This window comes from Lagenorhynchus albirostris, chromosome 13, assembly GCF_949774975.1.
Source record: "Lagenorhynchus albirostris chromosome 13, mLagAlb1.1, whole genome shotgun sequence".
NCBI lineage: Eukaryota > Metazoa > Chordata > Mammalia > Artiodactyla > Delphinidae > Lagenorhynchus > Lagenorhynchus albirostris.
Genome location: NC_083107.1, coordinates 14,301,880 through 14,323,317, shown reverse-complemented (window position 1 = coordinate 14,323,317; position 21,438 = coordinate 14,301,880). Strand labels below are relative to the sequence as shown.

The window sequence follows — 21,438 nt, the reverse complement described above, 5'->3', positions numbered from 1 at the left end:
CTAGGGGTCCTTCCAGGTGTAACATTTTTTTTTTTGTGTGTGTGTGTGTGTGTGTGTGTGGTACGCGGGCTTCTCACTGTTGTGGCCTCTCCCGTTGCGGAGCACAGGCTCCGGACGCGCAGGCTCAGCAGCCATGGCTCACAGGCCCAGACGCTCCGCGGCATGTGGAATCTTCCCAGACCAGGGCACGAACCCGTGTCCCCTGCATCGGCAGGCGGACTCTCAACCACTGCGCCACCAGGGAAGCCCCAGGTGTAACATTTTATTGTTTCTGGTTCCATCATCACCAGGACTCTTAACAGTGGGGGTTCAGGAGAGAAAACCTTTGTAGTTAGGATTACAGGAGAACTTCTTTTTCTCTCTTCACACACTTTTCATCCTGTTCTTCTCTAGTATTGTGTTTGTGTGACAAGTAGAATGAAATTGGGGCACATGAAGGTCAGCTCTCTGCCAACTTGCGTAGGACCACAGAGGGGCTTTCCTTGAAAGTCTGTGTATCAGGGTTTTAGTTCAGAACTGGGCTTCTGTGAATTGCCACAGTCACCAGTTTGTTCCTGGAAGGAAGGAGCGCTCTTGACTCCAGGGCAGCTCCAGAGGAAGGACTATGTGTTGGTGGTAGTTCCTGCTCAGTCACCACAGAAATTTCCTTACTCCGGCAGTTCTTATATATTGGACCTGTAGTATGTTTATTTTGCCACCAGTTGCATTTGGATTTTTGGTAACTGACTTCAGTAGTTTGTCTTTCAGAAAGCTTTGGAGAAGTTGAGAAAAAGGTTACTTCTCAACCAGTCAGCCTTTTAGAGAACATCAAACTGTGTGATTGATTCTGGAAACCTGTACTGTAATTACTTTGTGCACTGTCATTACTTTTAGACTAATATGGTTCTAGGTTAGCCAAGGTCCCCGCTTCTTGAAGAGGACCCTTATCAGACCTAATTCTTCTCCTGTGTTTTACTCATAACACATCTTCTTTTTACCAGAGATTGATTCAGACTTGCAGGGATTAGGACCCTCTGCTCATTTGGAGGTAGGGTTTCTGGAGCACAGGTTTCAAGTTTCACTTCCAGCTACTTAGGTGGTCTCAAGATTGGACTGTTCTGATTGGCGGATGAGTATGGTTTGCTCCGTTGACTGTTTTCTAAAACAAATGATTTAACATGTATTTATTCCCTTTTGTCACTTAAAACAGTTTCGTTTCAGTCATGGAAACTTGAGTATAAATACTTCTGAAGATTTCTCTAGGACTCATTCAGAGAAGTCTGAACAGCTGTTGTTAAAGCTGAGAAAACCATACAAGAAGTCAGTTTTTGGCAGCCGGGAGGCATTTCTAGAGCTCACATGGGTTTCCTCAGACTCATATCTAAATTTTATTTTACCGGTGATTGTTTAGGGAATTCCGTGGTAGTCCAGTGGTTAGGACTCAGCGGTCTCACTGCCGGGGCCCGGGTTTGACCCTTGGTGGGGGAGCCAGCATCCCACAAGCTGAGGGGCCAAAACAAAACAAAACACCCAACAAAAAGCAGCAACGACTCTTTGATCTATATGGGACACTGTCAGTCTGTAGAAATAAATAGGTATCATGAACACATAGAAAGTTACATAATATAGTTAGAACAAAGATGTTTATTAATACATGGTTTGCATTGAAAACTTTTTGTATTTTTGGAGAGATAATATATTCATAGTCTAAAGTTCAAAAGGAGATACATATCTGGAAGTGACCACTGGATGTGACTGCTATTAGCATTTATTGTAAATCCTTCCAGAGATGACATTACTGTGTTTTGTGTTTTGAGTGTTAGCACATCAGCCAGTTCTACAGCGATTAGAAATAGGATATAATCTCTCTTATTCTACATTGTATTTAAATTTTTATAAATATTTGTAGGCTACAGAAGGTTATATTTTTCCTGAAAATAGTGTAGTTAGCATTCTCTTAATATTCATGTTAACGGTCAATCTACTTCCCTATTTAGCTATTCGAGAGATCTTAGTAATTGTCATCGGAGTCTTCACAGTAAGCATTTATTATAGCTCTTGACTTCGTAATAACCGGTGTACGTGTATATACTTCAGCTGACAGAATTCAACAAATAAAACACAAAAGCAGGTTTTATTCTAAGTACATCAAGAATGCTTCTCTATATTTTAAAAAATGAATGTTCAGGTATTAAAAATAAATTTTATATTTCTAAGTCCCAGTTGAAGGAACCTAGTCAGTAGTCTCTTTTTGGCAACCAGAACTGAGAAATTTGGAAGCTGTGGGGTAGCCAGTGTGGGTTCCATAAAGGAAAGAAAGCTGGGTGGGAAAAGAGTAAAGCTGATGTCAAAGCAGAAAAGAGGGCAGGTGCCTCTCGGATCTTGCTGCCTCTCCAGTGCTTGGTTTCAGCTGCATTTCCTAGTGTGAAACCCTTGAATAAATACCCCTTTTGTGCTTAAGCTACCTAGGGTGGATTTTTGTTACTTGTAACCTTTTGCTTATTTAACTAAAAGAAAAACAAATAAGGTTCCAGAAGATCAAAGAAAAAAGTGAATCGGATTGATCTGCCTGGTTTGCCATATTGAAATTGTTACAGTGATTATATACAGTGACAACCCACATGATCAGGCTTTCATAGCCTAAGGCCAGAGACCAGGTATCCCCTTGACACTGCAGCTGCAGCTGATTCCCAGATAGGGCAGAGGGTGGGGCGGTTACACGTGTTCTCATCTCAGAGGAGAAGGTGGCACTCATTCTCACAGAGGAGCCCTAGGTTACGTCACCTGCTTAAACTCAAACACAGCTCTGAGGTGGCAGAGCCCCGATTCCAGATCAGATCTGAATGACTCCAGGCCCTGCACTTTTGACTGCTAGGCTTTTTTTTTTAGATTTTTTAAAAAATTTATTATTTATTGATTGGTTTATTTATTTATTTTGGCTGCACCGGGTCTTAATTGCGGCACATGGGATCTTTGTTGCGGCACGCGGACTCTTAGTTGCAGCATGCATGCAGGATCTAGCTCCCCAACCAGGGATCGAACCTGGACCCCCTGCATTGGGAGCGTGGAGTCTTACCCATTGGACCACCAGAGAAGTTCCTAAGCATGCTTTTATTTTTTACTTTTTATTTATTTATTTTTTTAACATCTTTATCGGAGTATAATTGCTTTACAATGGTGTGTTAGTTTCTGCCTTACAACAAAGTGAATCAGCTATACGCATACATATATCCGCATATCTCCTCCCTTTTGCATCTCCCTCCCACCCTCCCTATCCCACCCTTCTAGGTGGTCACAAAGCACTGAGCTGATCTCCCTGTCCTAAGCATGCTTTTAAAGTGTGCTTTTCCCATAGAGCCAGTCTTTCCAGTTTGACTCATTTTTATGGCAGATTATATGAATCTCCACAAACCTGGGCTCCCATGGCTCTTCAAGCCCACCTAGATACAGGGTCCTGAAATAGGGTTCCAGACCTTCATGGTCCATTTGGGTAAGACAGTTAACCTCTACAGGGCTAACCTAGTAGGCTTTGTCTGATCTTCACTTTATTTTCATCATCATCAGAAATGTGGATCTGAGAGAGTACTTGTCTGAAGAAGTACAGGCGGTGCACAAGAATACCACCTACGACCTCATCGCCAACATTGTACACGACGGCAAGCCCTCTGAGGGCTCCTACCGGATTCATGTGCTTCATCATGTGAGTGGGGCTGACTTCTCATGGTGGCCGTGGCAGGAGCAGGTGGTGTTCCTTTGGCACTTCAGAGGGCGCTCCTTTCAGTTTGCTCTTTCTTATCCTTGACCTTGGGATTCTGCAAGTAATAGAGGTGGTCAGTTTAAGGCAACGGTTCTCAATTTTGGCTGCACATGGGACTCCCCTGTGGGCAGATTTTAGACTCCTGACACCTGGGCCACCCCAGGCCAGTTACGCGAGAACAACATAATTTGTGCCTGTTGGTTTTCAACTGGGCAGAGGCCAGGGATGCTGCTAAATAATCTTACAGTGCACAGGCTGCCTGCGCAGCGAAGAATTTTCTGGCCCGAAGTGTCAGAGTTAAGACTGCGTTAGATTATCTGGAGGTGGGAACCAGGCATCATGATGTTTTAAAGTTCCCAGGAGATCTCCAGTGTGCAGCCAAGATTGACAAGCGCTGTCCTAGACTAGAGCCTTACCACCTAGAGTGGAATCCTAACCAGCGGCACTGACATCATATAAGAACTCGTTACAAATCGCAGAGTCTCAGACCCCTCCCACACCTCCTGAATCACAGTCTACATGTTAACAAGACCCTCTGATTGGTATGAAATTAAAGTTTACAAAGCACTGGTGTGTAGGTTCCCTTTCAGCTAAAAAAATTTTGTGAATTTGCTGAAAATGGCTGAAACGCGCTTAAGATATATTTGGTATCACACAGATTACTAGCACAGATTGTTCTAATTTGATTAGTCTTCTGGGGCCGTGGGTTTAATAATAACTAGCTCTGTCCATCAAGCGCTTTGCTGTGTGCTAGACAGTATGCCACGTGCTCATGTATGTTCATCTCGTTTATATCCTTAAAACACACTTTCAAGATAGGTGTTAATGCCGTATTTTTACAAGTGAGGAACCTAGGCTCAGAGTTTGAATAATTTATCTGAAGTCAGTAGAATTGGGATTTGAACCTAGATATTTGGTTTTACCGGGAATAGGGACTTGATTATGTGATCCTGAGCTTTTGTTGTGTCTCCTGTTCTGAACTACTGGAATACCCAGAATTCCTGGAGTGTATCTGTCTTTGGCGTTTCTTAGAAGTTGGGATGGGTGGGGCTGGTGAGCTTCCAGAGGTGCCTCTGCCATAATCCAGAACCCTCTTTTCCCCCTTGTTTATGGAAGCATGAAGGAAAGTAGATTTTGCTGTATTTGCAGCACTGTTTTTTTAGGCCAAAGGAAACAGGTTAGTACGGTGGACAGTGTCCACCAAGGACACTTTTTCTTGACCAACTTGCTGTGTCCTCTGGGACGGGGGTGGGAATGTCCACTTTGGGTTAACACTGCCCCTCCTAAGTCAGTGTGTCTATTCCGTCACTTCTGAGCAGCAGGGAGACATCTTAGGTGAGGAGTAGAGGGCTTCCTCTTCTTTCTCTTTATTGTCCTTAAAAGGCGTACAGTGTTTGAGACTCCATTGTACTTCAAGGAGTCCTCAGCAGGAATTGAGTTTGCCAAGATGAACACCCTAAAAAGTCTTAAAATTGAATGATGCCCGGCAGAGGCCGTGCACCCTTTTACGTACAGCTCTTGCTGGGTGATGGTCTAGTGACTATTCTGATTTTTCTAGCTTTCAGCTGTGATCCCTTCCCTTTCATACCCTTTCAGTTTCAGAGAGCAGACTAACCCAGCCCTTCATACTCTCTGCAGGGGACAGGCAAATGGTATGAATTACAAGACCTCCAGGTGACTGACATCCTTCCCCAGATGATCACTCTGTCGGAGGCTTACATTCAGGTGGGTTGGCCGCAGACTCCAACGAGCACCGAGGAGATGGAGCGTGGGTCCAGTGAGAGCAGTGATGTAGGTGAAGGCATGGAATGGGATTGAGTTAGGTTGGGTGCCTTTTGACATGCACCGGGGAGTGTGGTGGGACCAGATTATATGGCCCTTGAAGCGCAGGAGTGACCTTCAGGGAAGAGAAGGGTGGAGAAGCAGGGAAGAGTGATGAGTGAGCAAGGAGGTTCTGCTTACGGTGAGCCAGGTTAGTTTTGCGAGTGTGTGGTCTGGTTTCAAGGAGGAACAGCCCAGAACCATCCGGGCCGCCAGCTAGGAGTTGTCTCTGAAACTTCCCCAGTCCCCCGGGCAAAGTCAGCACTCTTCGTGACCCCACCGCACCGTCTCCTGTCTTCGTGGAGCACCAGCTGGACTAGTGTAACTGTCCTCTCCACTGGGTCGGGAGGTCATGGAGTAGAGTATCTCTGTCTTCTTTTTCTAACTGTCCTAGTACCTGCAGAGAAGGAAGACTGAGGCTAAGAAAATGCTATAGCTTTGTAAAAAAGGAGGGAGACGCTGCTCGTTCCAGAGATAACTCTTTCCTTGGTGACTTTGTCTAAAGTGGCAGGTCTGACTATGAGTCACTTTTTAGAAAAGGAGTTTGGAATGGGAAGAGAAGGATGGGTAGAAAAGTGATAGTTGAATGAAGGAATTTTCTGAAAGATTATGAGTTAGTTTCAGGGGACTTAACAAATACACAAGTGGGGTGATAGTTTGTCCATTGCCTAGCGCAGGTTTAGGTACTTGATAAATATTTGTGGATTGAATGCCAGCTCCTAAATATCTATTGTATTCATTTCTCACAGATTTGGAAGAGGCGAGATAACGATGAAACCAACCAGCAGGGGGCTTGAAGGAGGCATCTAGAGCTTTGCTCCCAGGGGGCTTTGGCTGAAGATGGAAATACGAATACTGAGCACAGGCTGATGGCCCAGCCCCTGAGCCAGCCCAGGTTTATGTGTCCTCGTTCACACCAGAGCATCCCCGGTCCTTCTGCCTAGGATGGCTCTGTGCTGTCACTCAGCTGGTCTTTGATCAATTGATTGTAGATGGATGCTCCTTTCTCCTTCCTGTCTGTCTCCCTTCTAGCAGGCCAGGACTCTTTTACAGATGTATGTAATTTATTTCTGAATAGCTGGGAGTAGCTGAAGGACAAGATAGTTTTCTTCTATGCATCAAAGCCTCAAGATTATAGGAATTAGAGCTTGAAACCAGTAACACCCTTCTTCCATCATAGGTAGATAGTTTTCCTGTAGTTCTCTTCATTTCTTTGTGTTTTGGGATGGATTAAATATTTTCCTGTTTTTAAACCAGCCTCTTGTTTCATATCCTTCCCTTAGACTGCTGCCTAAGGGGAGGATTAAAAAAAAAAAAAATCCTCACAAACTGTCTACCCTGTAGTCTGTTATCTGGTGGACATCATGCTTGTCTCTTCCTGTCAGCCTGTGGGTGGTGTGTCAGTTTAGGATGCATTTATCTCTAAGTAACAAAATATCTGACTGAAAGAGATAAATTATTATTGGGCTTAACTAGAAGTCTGGAGGTGGGTGGTTTCAACCTGCAGTGCAGGGCTGTGTGAGGAAAGAGGGAGGGAAGAGGTAGGAAGAGCATCTGACTGTAGTGCAATTCTGAACCTCTCAGCCAGGCCGGTGGGAAGCCTGGAGCACGGAAGAATCGAGCAGAAGTGGTTTTCGGCAAGCTTATTGATTAGGAGCTGCCTGGAGGAAGGGTGGCCTTGGCCTGGGCACTGTGGCAGACCTGAAGATGTGGGAGATCTGAAGATACAGCCGTTGGTGGCCGTCAGTCAGCTGAAGCAAGTTCTCTTAATGGGAGGTAGGAGCCATGCACCTCTGGCTGCCACCCTTTGCTTTTGGGACACAATAGAGTCACCCCTCGGTATCCTCAGGAGATTGGTTCCAGGACCCCCGTGGACACCAAATTCTGAGGAGGCTCAAGTCCCTTATATAAAATGGCACAGTGTTTGCATGTAACCTACGCACATCCTCGCGTATACTTTAAATCATCTCTAGATTACTTACGATGCCTAATACAATGTAAATGCTATGTAAGTAGTCGCCAGGCATGTGGCAAGTTCAAGTTTTGCTTTTTGGAATTTTCTGGAATTTTTTTTCCAGAATATTTTCAATCTGAGGTTGGTTGAATCTGTGGCTACAAAACCTGCAGATGTGGAGGGCCGACCGTACTGTCCTTATTTTCCTCTGCCTCTCTTACAGCTTCAGCATTCCTTTGTGGGCTCATCTTCCTCTATCCAGCCATTAAGAGTTGGGATCCCTCAAGACTCTGCCAGGCACTTTCTTCCCACTGTTTACTTTTTCCCTAGGCCATTTCAACTATGCCTGTGGCTTTACTTACCAGTTTAAGGGAGATGACTCCAGTCTTAATCCCAGACTCCTCTAAATTCTTGAACTTTAGAGCCAGCTGCCCACTCGATATGTTTTGGGTGTCTTAAAGTCAACTCAAGCTCAACATTGTTCAAAACTGAGCTTGTGAGTTTTCTCCTCAATCGTCACCCCTTTCTGGAAGTTTCTGTGTAGGTGAAGGGTTCCCTTATTCATCTAGTTATATAGGCTGGGTAGTTTTCCAGGTGTCATCTTCCCCTCACCCCTACTTCCCTTGTCTAATCTAATACCAAGTCCTGTCTTTTACTTTGTGTCTTTTGAATCTCCCCACTTCCTTTTGTTCTCTGCCACTGTCTAGTCTACGCTAGTGCCAGCTTAATCCAGGTCCAATCAGGAGAGAGAAACCATACAAAAATATGATCGGGGAAAGTTTAACTTCAGGAATTAATAGCTATAATGGGGCTGGAGCAACGAGGAAATGGCTAGTAATAAGAGAAGGTAAGAATAGCAGATAGAAGGAACAGCCACTGCTCCTTGGGGTGACATAGAGTGTCCAAGGCTGAAGTCTAGACCTTGCTGAAAATCTGTCCCGCTGGAACCCGTCAGAAATCTGCTCTCTAGTGCACTAAGGAAGGCTGTTTACAGGAAGGCTTCTCACTCTGCTACCAAACTGCGTGGGGAGGAGGGAGGTGCCTGGTGAAGCTGCTGGCTGCTGCTGGAGGCTGTGCACTGCAGAATCTTCGGGCGCGGCAAGAGCCTGATGCTGAGAAAGCTGCACGCGTTGCCTTCGAGGGGGCCCACGGGCACCGGGAGGCAAAGCCCTTTCTCCCTGTGCTGTGTCTCCAGCACCCTCTTGTGCCAAGCCTCAGTGGCAGCTGGCAGGAAAAATCTAAGAACAGGCAGAAGGGGTGACTCTGGAGCTGAGGGGCACTAAATTGATAACCTGCCCAGTCCACCCCTTTGATGACTCAGCTGCCCTGTGTGCTCTTTTTTTTTTTTTTCAAAGTCTTTTGAATTTGTTACAATATTGCTTTTGTTTTATGTTTTGGTTTTTTGGCCAAGAGGCATGTGGGATCTTAGCTCCGCCGACCAGGGATGGAACCCTCACCCCCTGCATTGGAAGGTGGAGTCTTAACCGCTGGCCTGCCAGGGAAATCCCATGCCCTATGTGCTCTTTCACACACACAGACTCCCATCCAGCAGCCACCACAACGAAGAAGACAGCTCCTTACGCCTAACGGAAACAGCTGCCCTTCCCATGAGAGAACAAGTTTTCATCCTTTCTCAAAATGAGATGCAGTCCCAAGAGTCATGTATCCACTGATAGTTATATGTATTACTCCTCAAATCCAGTCATAGACACACTGAATATTATGTTACCTAAAAAGACTGGGTTGCAAGGTTAACTGCCCACAAGTTAACCTAAAAATGGGAAGAAGAAAAAATGGTTAGCATAGGCAAGTTATCACGTACATGTAACAAGCCAATAGAAAACATGAGCAGAGCTACTTAGAGTCCTCGTTTCTGTAACTGGCCACCATACTGTGATTGATAACCTGTGCTTGTTTCTTCCATTTCCCTACCCCTCCCTGTGTTCTCTGCCCTCAGCTCAAACCACAGCCATTCGGGGTTCTTCACCGGGTACAGTGACCCAAATCTTCAGTATCTAAGACCCTGGCTCCTTAATCATCCTGCCCCCACCCCCCACTTTTTTGGCTGCTGTGGTTTTTCATTAACCTTTGCTGTTGGACACACTTGCCTCCGTTGTGTAGAAGCAACCCAATTGGCCTTTGGTAATCAGGGTCAGTCACTCAGGCAAGTATAATAGATGACACCCCTCCGCCATACTGCCCTCCTCCACACCTGCTGGTTCACTAGCATAAGGAGCCCCAAATGTCCAGGTGGCCACGTCTCATCTTACAATTTAGCGGAACCATTGTTGTGTCTTTTGGTGGAAGCATTCCTTCTTTGGGAACTAAAATCTCCAAACCAGCAGGGCTTAAAATTGCTGGGACGGGAAGCAAAAATTCTGCGAGAAATCTGTTAGTAATAGGGTAGTCACTCTGCCATCCACCTGTTTTCTAGACCCATATATTTTGAAGAGAGCACCATACAGTGGTCTCTGATTCAAAGCATGTACTACATCCTGTAAAACAAGAGCACCAAATGGTACGGCAACTGTTCGTTTGTTTGTTTTAAGACATATGTGCTTATTTATTTATAATTGGCTGTGCTGCACGGCTTGCGGGATCTTAGGTCCCTGACCAGGGATTGAACCCAGGCCCTCGGCAGTGAAAGCGCCGAGTCCTAACCACTGGACTGCCAGGGACTTCCCTGTAACTGTGTTTTCAGTAAGCCATTCCACCTTTCCGTTAGGCTACCCACTTCCAGATGATGGTGTGTGTACGTGGTAAGTCCAGTTAATCCTATGGGCATGAGCCCACTGCTGCACTTGCTTTGCTGTGAAGAATTCCTTGATCAGATGCAACGCTGTGTGGAATGTTGTGATGATTGATAAGGCATTCTGAGAGTCCACGGATGGTGGTGCTGGTAGAAACATTGTGGGCAGGGAAGGCAAATCCGTATCCAGACCATGTTTCTAGTCCTCTGAGGTTGGATCTGCACTCCTTCCATAATAGAAGAAAGTAATCAGCCTGGCACTAGGTGGCTGGCCAATCCCCACAAGTAATCGTGTCCATACTGGGGACTCAATGTAAATCCCTGCGTTGGCAAATTAGATAACTCAGCAGAAGTACTACTCAGGTCAGGGGAAGTCTGTTGTTGAGCCCACGCATAACCTCCATCCCTGCCACCACGGCTCATGAGCTCATTGAGCAAGTGCTGGGGGAGGCTGGAGGAAGAGGCTGCTTACTGCATCCACAGAGCATGTCATTTGCCCTGACTGTTAAGAGTCTCTAACGCGGTGGATACCTTTTGGTGGGCATTCTTGCGGAGCACAACTATTTTCATAGTATAGTCTTATTCAAGTTGTCCACCCATATACCTCTTCCCCAAACTTCTTTTTCACCAGTGTTACAATCCTGTTCCTTCTGAATCCCTAACCATCCAGTCAGTCATTGGCAACTGCCCCTGAGTTAGTCCAGATCTGTAGTTCTGGCCATCTCACACTCCAAATGGTGAACAACCAAATATACTGCTTGAAGCGATGGCCACTAGAGGATTTTCCTTTACTTCTGTCTTTCAGTGTCGCCCTGAGTGGGGATGAAGTGCAGCTGTCCACTTACTGGTTGTGCCAGCATATTATACAAACCCATCTATAAACTGGGCTTGAGTTTTGTCTTTTTTGGTCAGCTGGTCTGAAGGAACACCCCAGGAGGCAATGCAACAGGAGTTGTGTCAAAGGAATCTGCTCATGGACACTTGTGCCTTTTGGACCTGCCTGAGCTTGGCATTCCATTTAATGGCAGGTTGCAGCTGTACCTGCCCAGCATGGCAAGGTGTCAGACGACAACCAGTTCACGACAGGAGGATCAGGCTGCATGATCACCTGATGTCCCGTTGTCAGGTGCTCTGTCCCTGCCATGGCCCCATAGCTGGCCAGAAGCTGTTTCTCAAAAGGAGAATAGGTATTTGCAGAAGAGGGCATAGCCTTGCTCCCAAATCCTGGGGTTCTGCACTGTGATTCTCCCACTGGTCCTTCCTGGAGGCTGCATACAGCATTCCTGTTTGCCCGGGTCACTTCGAGATATCGTTGGCTCACCCGGATCATAAGGCCCAAGTAGTAGAACCGTCCGTTGTGCAACCTAAACTCGCTGCAGAATCTTCTCTTATTCTGGTCTCCATGAAACTAGTAGTTATACAGCTGTAAGTGACTCTCTAGATAGGTTAAAAATAGCACACTCGGGGCTTCCCTGGTGGCGCGGTGGTTGGGGAGTCCACCTGCCGATGCAGGGGACACGGGTTCGTGCCCCGGTCCGGGAAGATCCCACATGCCGCGGAGCGGCTGGGCCCGTGAGCCATGGCCGCTGAGCCTGCGCGTCCGGAGCCTATGCTCCGCGGTGGGGGAGGCCACGGCAGTGAGAGGCCCACATACTGCAAAAAAAAAAAATAGCACACTCAAATGTGATCTATGTTGTCTTCAAAAGTCAAAAAAGCCTACTAAACATTGTACTGCCTGTGTGTGTGTGTGTGTGTGTGTGTGTGTGTGTGTGTGTGTGTGTGTGGTGACATGAGGTACAGCAACTTGGTGGTAATGCTTTGACATACTTTCGACCATTGACCCCGAGAAACTTCACTGAGGTGACTGGTCCCTGGATTGTATTGGGGTTAAATCCCACCCTCTCGTTTGTGTATGTCTTACTAAGACATTTAAAATACTTGGTACTTCCTGCTTATTGGACATTGATGACATCCAGTGTCATCAATACAGAGGACTACTGTTATGTTTTGTGGAATGTCAAGATGATCAAGATGGCTGTGGACTGTGACAGTAGAGAGTGGAAGAATTGACGTTGTCTTCATGCAAAAATGTGAAGGTATACTGTTGGCCCTGCCAGGTAAAAGCAAACGACTTCTGGTGACGTTTATAAATTGGCATGGAGAACGAGGCATGCAAAGTGCCAGAGGCTGTGCTGTATCAGTAAAGATGCTACGACTGGGACAACAGCTTCCATCAGAGTCAGCATCTAAGCTTATGACTGTCTGAAGTCACTCTCCAAGATCCATGTGACTTCTGCACAGGCCCTCTGCCACTGTCATTCTAGTCTACGCTACTGACAGTTTAGCCCCACATTCCCTTGTTCCCTCCCCCCAATTCATTCACACTTTAGCCAGAGTAATCTCGTTTGTTTTTCTTTTTGTGGTACGCGGACCTCTCACTGTTGTGGCCTCTCCCGTTGCGGAGCATAGGCTCCGTACGCACAGGCTCAGCGGCCGTGGCTCACGGGCCCAGCTGCTCCGCGGCATGTGGGATCTTCCCGGACTGGGGCACGAACCCGTGTCCCCTGCATCAGCAGGTGGACTCTCAACCACTGCGCCACCAGGGAAGCCCTTTTCTTTTTTTTTTTTTTTTAATATTTATTTATTTGGCTGCGCGGGGTCTTTGTTGCAGCACGTGGGATCTTCGTTGCTGCGTGCGAGATCTTTGTTGTGATGTGCAGGGTCTTTTAGTTGCGGCATGCAGGATCTAGTTCCCTGACCAGGGATTGAACGTGGGCCCCCTGCATTAGGAGGGCAGAGTCTTTTTTTTGAATTTTATTTTATTTAGTTTTTTATACAGCAGGTCCTTATTAGTCATCAGTTTTATACACATCAGTGTATACATGTCAATCCCAATCTCCCAATTCATCACACCACCACCACTCCCCCCACCACTTTCCCCCCTTGGTGTCCATACGTTTGTTCTCTACATCTGTGTCTCTATTTCTGCCCTGCAAACCGGTTCTTCTGTACCATTCTTCTACGTTCCACATATATGCATTAATATATATTTGTTTTTCTCTTTCTGACTTCCTTCACTCTGTATGACAGTCTCTAGATCCATCCACGTCTCTACGATTGACCCAATTTCGTTCCTTTTTATGGTTGAGTACTATTCCATTGTACATATGTACCACGTCTTCCTTATCCATTCGTTTGTTGATGGGCATTTAGGTTGCTTCCATGACCTGGCTATTGTAAATAGTGTTGTAATGAACATTGGGGTGCATGTGTCTTTTTGAATTATGGTTTTCTCTGGGTATATGCCCAGTAGTGGGATTCCTGGGTCATATGGTAATTTTATTTTTAGTTTTTTAAGGAACCTCCATACTGTTCTCCATAGTGGCTGTATCAATTTACATTCCCATCAGCAGTGCAAGAGGGTTCCCTTTTCTCCACACACTTTCCAGTATTTGTTTGTAGATTTTCTGATGATGCCCATTCTAACTGGTGTGAGGTGATACCTCAGTGTAGTTTTGATTTGCATTTCTCTAATAATTAGTGATGTTGAGCAGCTTTTCATGTGCTTCTTGGCCATCTGTATGTCTTCTTTAGCGAAATGTCTATTTAGGACTTCTGCCCATTTTTTGATTGGGTTGTTTGTTTTTTTAATATTGAGCTGCACGAGCTGTTTATATATTTTGGAGATTAATCCTTTGTCCGTTGATTCATTTGCAAATATTTTCTCCCATTCTGAGGGTTGTCTTTTCATCTTGTTTGTAGTTTCCGTTGCTTTGCAAAAGCTTTAAGTTTCATTAGGTCCCATTTGTTTATTTTTGTTTTTATTTCCATTACTCTAGGAGGTGGATCAAAAAAGATCTTGCTGTGATTTATGTCAAAGAGGGCTCTTCCTATGTTTTCCTCTAAAGTTTTATAGTGTCTGGTCTTACATTTAGGTCTCTAATCCATTTTCAGTTTATTTTTGTGTGTGGTGTTAGGGAGTGTTCTAATTTCATTTTTTTACATGTAGCTGTCCAGTTTTCCCAGCACCACTTATTGAAGAGACTGTCTTTTCTCCATTGTATATCCTTGCCTCCTTTGTCATAGATTAGTTGACCATAGGTGCGTGGGTTTATCTCTGGGCTTTCTATCCCGTTCCATTGATCTATATTTCTGTTTTTGTGCCAGTACCATACTGTCTTGATTACTGTAGCTTTGTAGTATAGTCTGAAGTCAGGGAGTCTGATTCCTCCAGCTCTGTTTTTTTTCCCCCTCAAGATTGCTTTGGCTATTCGAGATCTTTTGTGTCTCCATACAAATTTTAAGATTTTTTTGTTCTAGTTCTGTAAAAAATGCCACTGGTAATTTGATAGGGATTGCATTGAATCTGTAGATTGCTTTGGGTAGTATAGTCATTTTCACAATATTGATTCTTCCCATCCAAGAACATGGTACATCTCTCCACCTGTTTGTGACATCTTTGATTTCTTTCATCAGTGTCTTATGGTTTTCTGCATACAGGTCTTTTGTCTTCCTACGTAGGTTTATTCCTAGGTATTTTATTCTTTTTGCAGTGGTGAATGGGATTGTTTCCTTAATTTCTCTTTCTGATCTTTCGTTGTTAGTGTATAGGAATGCAAGAGATTTCTGTGCATTCATTTTGTATCCTGCAACTTTACCGAATTCATTGATCAGCTCTAGTAGTTTTCTGGTGGCATCTTTAGGATTCTCTATGTATAGTACCATGTCATCTGCAAACAGTGACAGTTTTACTTCTTCTTTTCCAATTTGGGTTCCTTTTATTTCTTTTTCTTCTCTGATTGCCGTGGCTAGAACTTCCAAAACTATGTTGAATAATAGTGGTGAGAGTGGACATCCTTGTCTTGCTCCTGATCTTAGAGGAAATGCTGTCAGTTTTTCACCATTGAGAATGATGTTTGCTGTGGGTTTGTCATATATGGCCTTTATTATGCTGAGGTAGTTTCCCTGTATGCCCACTTTCTGGAGAGTTTTTATCATAAATGGATGTTGAATTTTGTCCAAAGCTTTTTCTGCATCTATTGAGATGATCATAGGGTTTTTATTCTTCTATTTGTTAATATGGTGTATCACATTGATTGATTTGCGTATATGGAAGAATCCTTGCATCCCTGGGGTAAACCCCTCTTGATCATGGTGTATGATCCTTTTAATGTGCTGTTGGATTCTGTTTGCTAGCATTTTGTTGAAGATTTTTGTATGTATATTCATCAGTGATATTGGTCTGTAATTTTCTTTTTTTGTAGTATATTTGTCTGGTTTTGGTATCAGGGTGATGGTGGCCTCATAGAATGAGTTTGGGAATGTTCCATCCTCTGCAGTTTTTGGGAAGAGTTTGAGAAGGACAGGTGTTAGCGCTTCTCTAAATGTTTGATAGAATTCACCTGTGAAGCCATCTGGTCCTGGATTTTCGTTTGTTGGAAGATTTTTTTTTTTTTTAAATTATAGGTGATTTAAAAAATTTATTTATTTATTTATGGCTGTGTTGGGTCTTCGTTTCTGTGCGTGGGCTTTCTCTAGTTGTGGCGAGTGGGGGCCACTCTTCATCGCGGTGCGCAGGCCTCTCACTGTCGCGGCCTCTCTTGTCGCGGAGCACAAGCTCCAGATGCGCTGGCTCAGCAGTGGTGGCTCACGGGCCTAGTTGCTCCACGGCATGTGGGATCTTCCCAGACCAGGGCTCAAACCTGTGTCCCCTGCGCTGGCAGGCAGACTCGCAACCAGTGCGCCACCAGGGAAGCCCTGTTGGAAGATTTTTAATCACAGTTTCAATTTTATTACTCTGTGATTGGTCTGTTCATATTTTCTATTTCTTTCTCTTTCAGTCTTGGAAGGTTATACCTTTCTAAGAATTTGTCCATTTCTTCCACATTGTCCATTTTATTGGCATAGAGTTGCTTGTAGTAGTGTCTTATGCTTTGTATTTCTGTTGTGTCTGTTGTAACTTCTCCTTTTTCATTTCTAATTTTATTGATTTGAGCCCTCTCCCTCTTTTCCTTGATGAGTCTGGCTAAAGGTTTATCGATTTTGTTTATCTTCTCAAAGAACCAGCTTTTAGTATTTATTGATCTTTGCTATGTTTTCTTTGTTTCCATTTCATTTATTTCTGCTCTAGTCTTTATGATTTCTTTCCTTCTACCAACCTTGGGTTTTTTTGTTCTTCTTTCTCTAGTTCATTTAGGTGTAAGTTTAGATCGTTTATTTGAGATTTTTCTTGTTTCTTGAGGTAGGCTTGTATTGCTATAAACTTCCCTCTTAGACCTGCTTTTGCTGCATCCCATAGGTTTTGGATCATTGTGTTTTCATTGTAATTTGTCTCTAGGTATTTTTTGATTTCTTCAGTGATCTCTTGGTTATTTAGTAATGTATTGTTTAGCCTCCATGTGTTTGTGTTTTCTACATTTTTTTCCCTGTAATTGATTTCTAATCTCATAGTGTTGTGGTCGGAAAAGATGCTTGATATGATTTCAGTTTTCTTAAGTTTACTGAGCCTTGATTTGTGACCCAAGATGTGACCTATCCTAGCAATGTTCAATGTGCACTTGAGAAGAAAGTGTAATCTGCTGATTTTGGATGGAATGTCCTGTAAATATCAGTTAAATCTATCTGGTCTCTTGTGTCATTTAAAGGTTGTGTTTCCTTATTAATTTTCTGTCTGGATGATCTGTCCATTGGTGTTAAGTGAGGTGTTAAAGTCCCCCACTATTATTGTGTTACTGTCGATTTCCTCTTTTATAGCTGTTAGCAGTTGCCTTATGTATTGAGGTGCTCCTATGTTGGGTGCATATATATTTATAATTGTTATATCTTCTTCTTGGATTGATCCCTTGATCATTATCTACTATCCTTCCTTGTCTCTTGTAACATTCTTTAAAGTTTATTTTATCTGCTATGAGTATTGCAACTCCAGCTTTCTTTTGATTTCCATTTGCATGGAATATCTTTTTCCATCCCCTCACTTTTAGTCTGTATGTGTCCCTAGGTCTGAAGTGGGTCTCTTGTAGACAGCATATATATGGGTCTTGTTTTTGTATCTGTTCAGCCAGCCTGTGTCTTTTGGTTGGAGCATTTAATCCATTCACGTTTAAGGTAATTATCGATATGTATGTTCCTATGACCATTTTCTTAATTGTTATGGGTTTGTTTTTGTAGGTCCTTTTCTTCTCTTGTGTCTACCACTTAGAGAAGTTCCTTTAGCGTTTGTCGTAGAGCTGGTTTGGTGGTGCTGAGTTCTCTTAGCTTTTGCTTGTCTGTAAAGCTTTTGATTTCTCCACTGAATCTGAATGAGATCCTTGCCGAGTAGAGTAATCTTGGTTGTAGGTTCTTCCCTTTCATCACTTTAAATATATCGTGCCACTCCCTCTGGCTTGTAGAGTTTCTGCTGAGAAATCAGCTGTTAACCTTATGGGAGTTCCCTTGTATGTTATTTGTCATTTTTCCCTTGCTGCTTTCAATAATTTTTCTTTGTCTTTAATTTTTGTCAGTTTGATTACTATGTGTCTTGGCGTGTCTCTCCTTTGGTTTATCCTGCCTGGGACTCTCTGCACTTCCTGGACTTGGATGGCTATTTCCTTTCCCATGTTAGGGAAGTTTTCAACTATAATCTCTTCAAATATTTTCTCGGGTCCTTTCTCTCTTCTCCTTCTGAGACCCGTATAATGCAAATGTTGTTGTTTTTAATGTTGTCCCAGAGGTCTCTTAGGCTGTCTTCATTTCTTTTCATTCTTTTTTCTTTATTCTGTTTGGTGGCAGTGAATTCCACCATTCTGTCTTCCAGGTCACTTATCAGTTCTTCTGCCTCAGTTATTCTGCTATTGATTCCTTCTAGTGTAGTTTTCATTTCAGTTATTTTATTGTTCATCCCTGTTTGTTTGTTCTTTAATTCTTCTAGGTCTTAGTTAAACATTTCTTGCATCTTCTCTATCTTTGCCTCCATTCTTTTTCCGAGGTCCTGGATCATCCTCACTATCATTATTCTGAATTTTTTTCTGGAAGGTTGCCTATCTCCACTTCATTTAGTTGTTTTTCTGGGGTTTTATCTTGTTCCTTCATCTGGTACAAAGTCCTCTGCCTTTTCATTTTGTCTATCTTTCTGTGAATGTGGTTTTCCTTCCACAGGCTGCAGAACTGTAGTTCTTGCTGGTGGATGAGGCTATCTAAGGGCTTGTGCAAGCTTCCTGATGGGAGGCGGGAGGGCAGAGTCTTAACCCCTGGACCACCAAGGAAGTCCCAGCCAGAGTAATCTTTTGAGGCACAAGTCTAACCAAATCATTTCTCCCCCACACCCTGATCTCCCACTTAAGACCCTTCATTGGCTCTTAGAATCAAGCCTGAAATTAGCGTCTCTAGTCTCACCTCTCGGGATGTTTCTCCTGATCCTGATTCCCAGACTCCTATTCTGTTGCTCACATATGCCAGCAGGCCCCAGGCCTTGATGCCACCCACTTCCTTTTCTCGGGCTGCTCTTTTTCTTTAACTTGCTCTTCTTTCGCCTCTCTGACTCTCGTATCTGCTCAGTCAGTACCACGCATTGGTCTAATTGATGGCATAGTGCCGAGTCTGTGTTCTCTGTGTCCTTCTTTTGCAGAGATGATTTTGTCTCCTTGCACCCTCCCGAGGTGTTGACGATAGATGCAGTTGCCTGAAAGGTTGGGGACCACTGCTCAGGCTGACTGTCATGTCCTGTGTGTGTAGCTTGAGGTCCTTTGTGGGTGACATGTGGGTGGCTTCCACCACTGCTGTCTGAGCTGGGGGCCTGGCCCACGTGTCTTTATAGCTGTGATTCCAGCATATGCTTCCTCTTTGGAGACCTCAGGCTCTGGCTGTCTGAATCACAGATGGGAAAGAAGTGAAATTTATGCTTTCTCAGCTGGATGTCACAAAGGAAAAGATAGATATGTGGAAAACATATCCTAAATTTGAGAGACTTATGCTAGAGGAAAATCTGCACCATATAGGACAGTAAATAAATAAATATACCTGATATATTTTTACTGGTAAGACAATAAAAAGAACACCCCAGCAGAAAATCAGGCAAAAAACCCAAATAGGCATTTCACGAAAGAGGAAATATAAATGGCCAATAAACATGTTTAAAAAAGTTTACTTAGTAACCAAAGAAATGCACATTAGAATAACCGGAGGTCATTTTATAGTTCAGCAAAGATTTGAAAGATTGCTAATATCCAGGGTTGGAGAGAGTGAAAAAGAGGCACTTGTTTACTATTGAGATAGAAATTGGTACGGCTGGTAAAGGGCCAGTTTGATAATACAGACTATGTTAGAAGTAAAGATGTACATGGTTTTTGTCCCCAAAATTTCATGTCTTAGAATTGATTCTAAGGAAATAATCAGACTAGTAAGCAAAGATGTTACTGCCAGGATTTTTATTCTTCACAACATTGTTGATAATAGTTGTTTTAAAAAGTAAAGAGTTTTGGGACTTCCCTGGTTGTCAGTGTGTAAGACTCCATGCTCCCAATGCAGGGGGCCTGGGTTCGATCCCTGGTCGGGGAACTAGATCTCACACGCATGCTGCACCTAAGAGTTCACATGACGCAACTAGGAGTCTGCATGCTGCAACTAAAAGATCCCACGTGCTGCAACAAAGATCCCACGTGCCGCAACTAGGACCCAGTGCAGCCAAAATCAATCAATCCATCAGTCAATATTAAAAAAAAAAAAGTAAAGAGTTTTTATCAAGAAAAAAAGCATGCAGCAATTAGCAGTGATGATCGGTATCTATATTTATTGACATGGAAAAGTTAAACAAAATTTAAAAAAATTTTTTACTTTCCTTGATTGATTGATGTATAGTTGATTTACAATGTTGTGTTAGTTTCAGGTGTACAGCAAAGTGATTCAGTTATATACATATATAAATATATATAGTTATTTACATATATAAATATATATAGTTATATATATAAATATTTATGTATATATAAGTATTCTTTTAGTTATTTATATATATATAAGTATTCTTTTTCAGTTTCTTTTCCATTATAGGTTATTACAAGATATTGAGTGTAGTTCCCTGTGCTATACAGTAGGTTCTTGTTGTTTATCTATTTTATAGGAAAGATTATTTTAAATGAACAAAGCAGTTTACAAAGCAGCATGTATAGGGTGTTCCCATTTTTGTAAATCTGTTATATCTATTTTTGTACATGTGCAGAGGAAGGTTTGGAATAATGTTATATATGTTATAAATGTTATATTGATTGTGTAGTGGATTTAAAACTTCAGTCATTAATTGCGGGACATAAATATAATTGTATTTGTCTATAACTGAACTCATTTTGGCTCATAAGCCCCCCATACTTAATATTTCCATTTGAAAAAAACTCAGTCCCTTCTCATTTAATGCACAGCCAGCCCATCTTGGGCAACTAACCACTGAACCCTCCTTCCCTTACCCCTGGGATTGATCTACACATTACCCTGTTGTGAGGAGAGATGTCGGTGACTGTGCTGTCCTGGGCGCTCCAGGTCTCCACCCAAGCGTCACTCATCTTATCTGATCTTCACCGTCTTGTGTTGGCTACACATGTCTGACTTCTCATCCTCTCAAGGTCCATGAAACTGTCACAGCTTTGTTGCCAACCATGGACTCTTGTGGGCCCACCATCTTGTCCAGAGCCCATCCTGATGGCCTCTGGGCTGTGAGGTGTGCTTGCTGTCCTGCATCATGTGGGTGGGCTCCCCCTGAGGCAGCCCCCAGGCCTGTCTGCCCAGGCCCCTCCCTGAGGCCATTCTCTTCACTCTTCCTGATGTGTCCTCCTCAGGCTGCACCCTGGCAACTGAAGAACGAGCCCCTCTACTGCTATGGGACACAAACCCCGCTTGGGGCTTTGCCTTCTTGCCTTCCTCTGGGGCGCAGGGCGCTGGGAATGTCTCAGGCCCCACCCTGAGGCTCAGCTGTAGCCACTTCTCTCCTCCCATAGATGGTTGACTCCTGACCTTTTGAGTGAAGCCTCCTCTTCCATGATCAGGAGCTCATTCCCACACTTGCTTTTGGGATACACTGTTAGTGCCTCCCGTCCTTCAGGCTGTCACTCTTCATCTTCCCAACCAAGCTTTTTTGCAAAATTTAAAACACTCTTTTCTCTCAGGGACCTTAGTCTTGTAATTGAAATAATGGCTTTCAAGACAATAGTCTGC

General features: G+C 43.7%; 1 protein-coding gene across 3 annotated transcripts in view; it reads left to right on the top strand.

Moving 5' to 3' along the window:
- USP39 (ubiquitin specific peptidase 39) overlaps window positions 1-6,810 on the top strand; it is a 30,331-nt gene extending 23,521 nt beyond the window's left edge. For 2 of the 3 annotated variants that reach the window (XM_060169341.1, XM_060169343.1), the window contains exons 11-13: window positions 3,544-3,679; window positions 5,375-5,461; window positions 6,307-6,810. In XM_060169341.1, the coding sequence (XP_060025324.1) occupies window positions 3,544-3,679; window positions 5,375-5,461; window positions 6,307-6,354 (271 nt within the window). In that variant the 3' untranslated portion in view covers window positions 6,355-6,810. Of the gene's footprint in view, window positions 1-3,543; window positions 3,680-5,332; window positions 5,462-6,306 lie in introns of those variants that run through there. The other variant, XM_060169342.1, reaches the window with a different exon arrangement.
- Window positions 6,811-21,438: the final 14,628 nt, after the last annotated feature.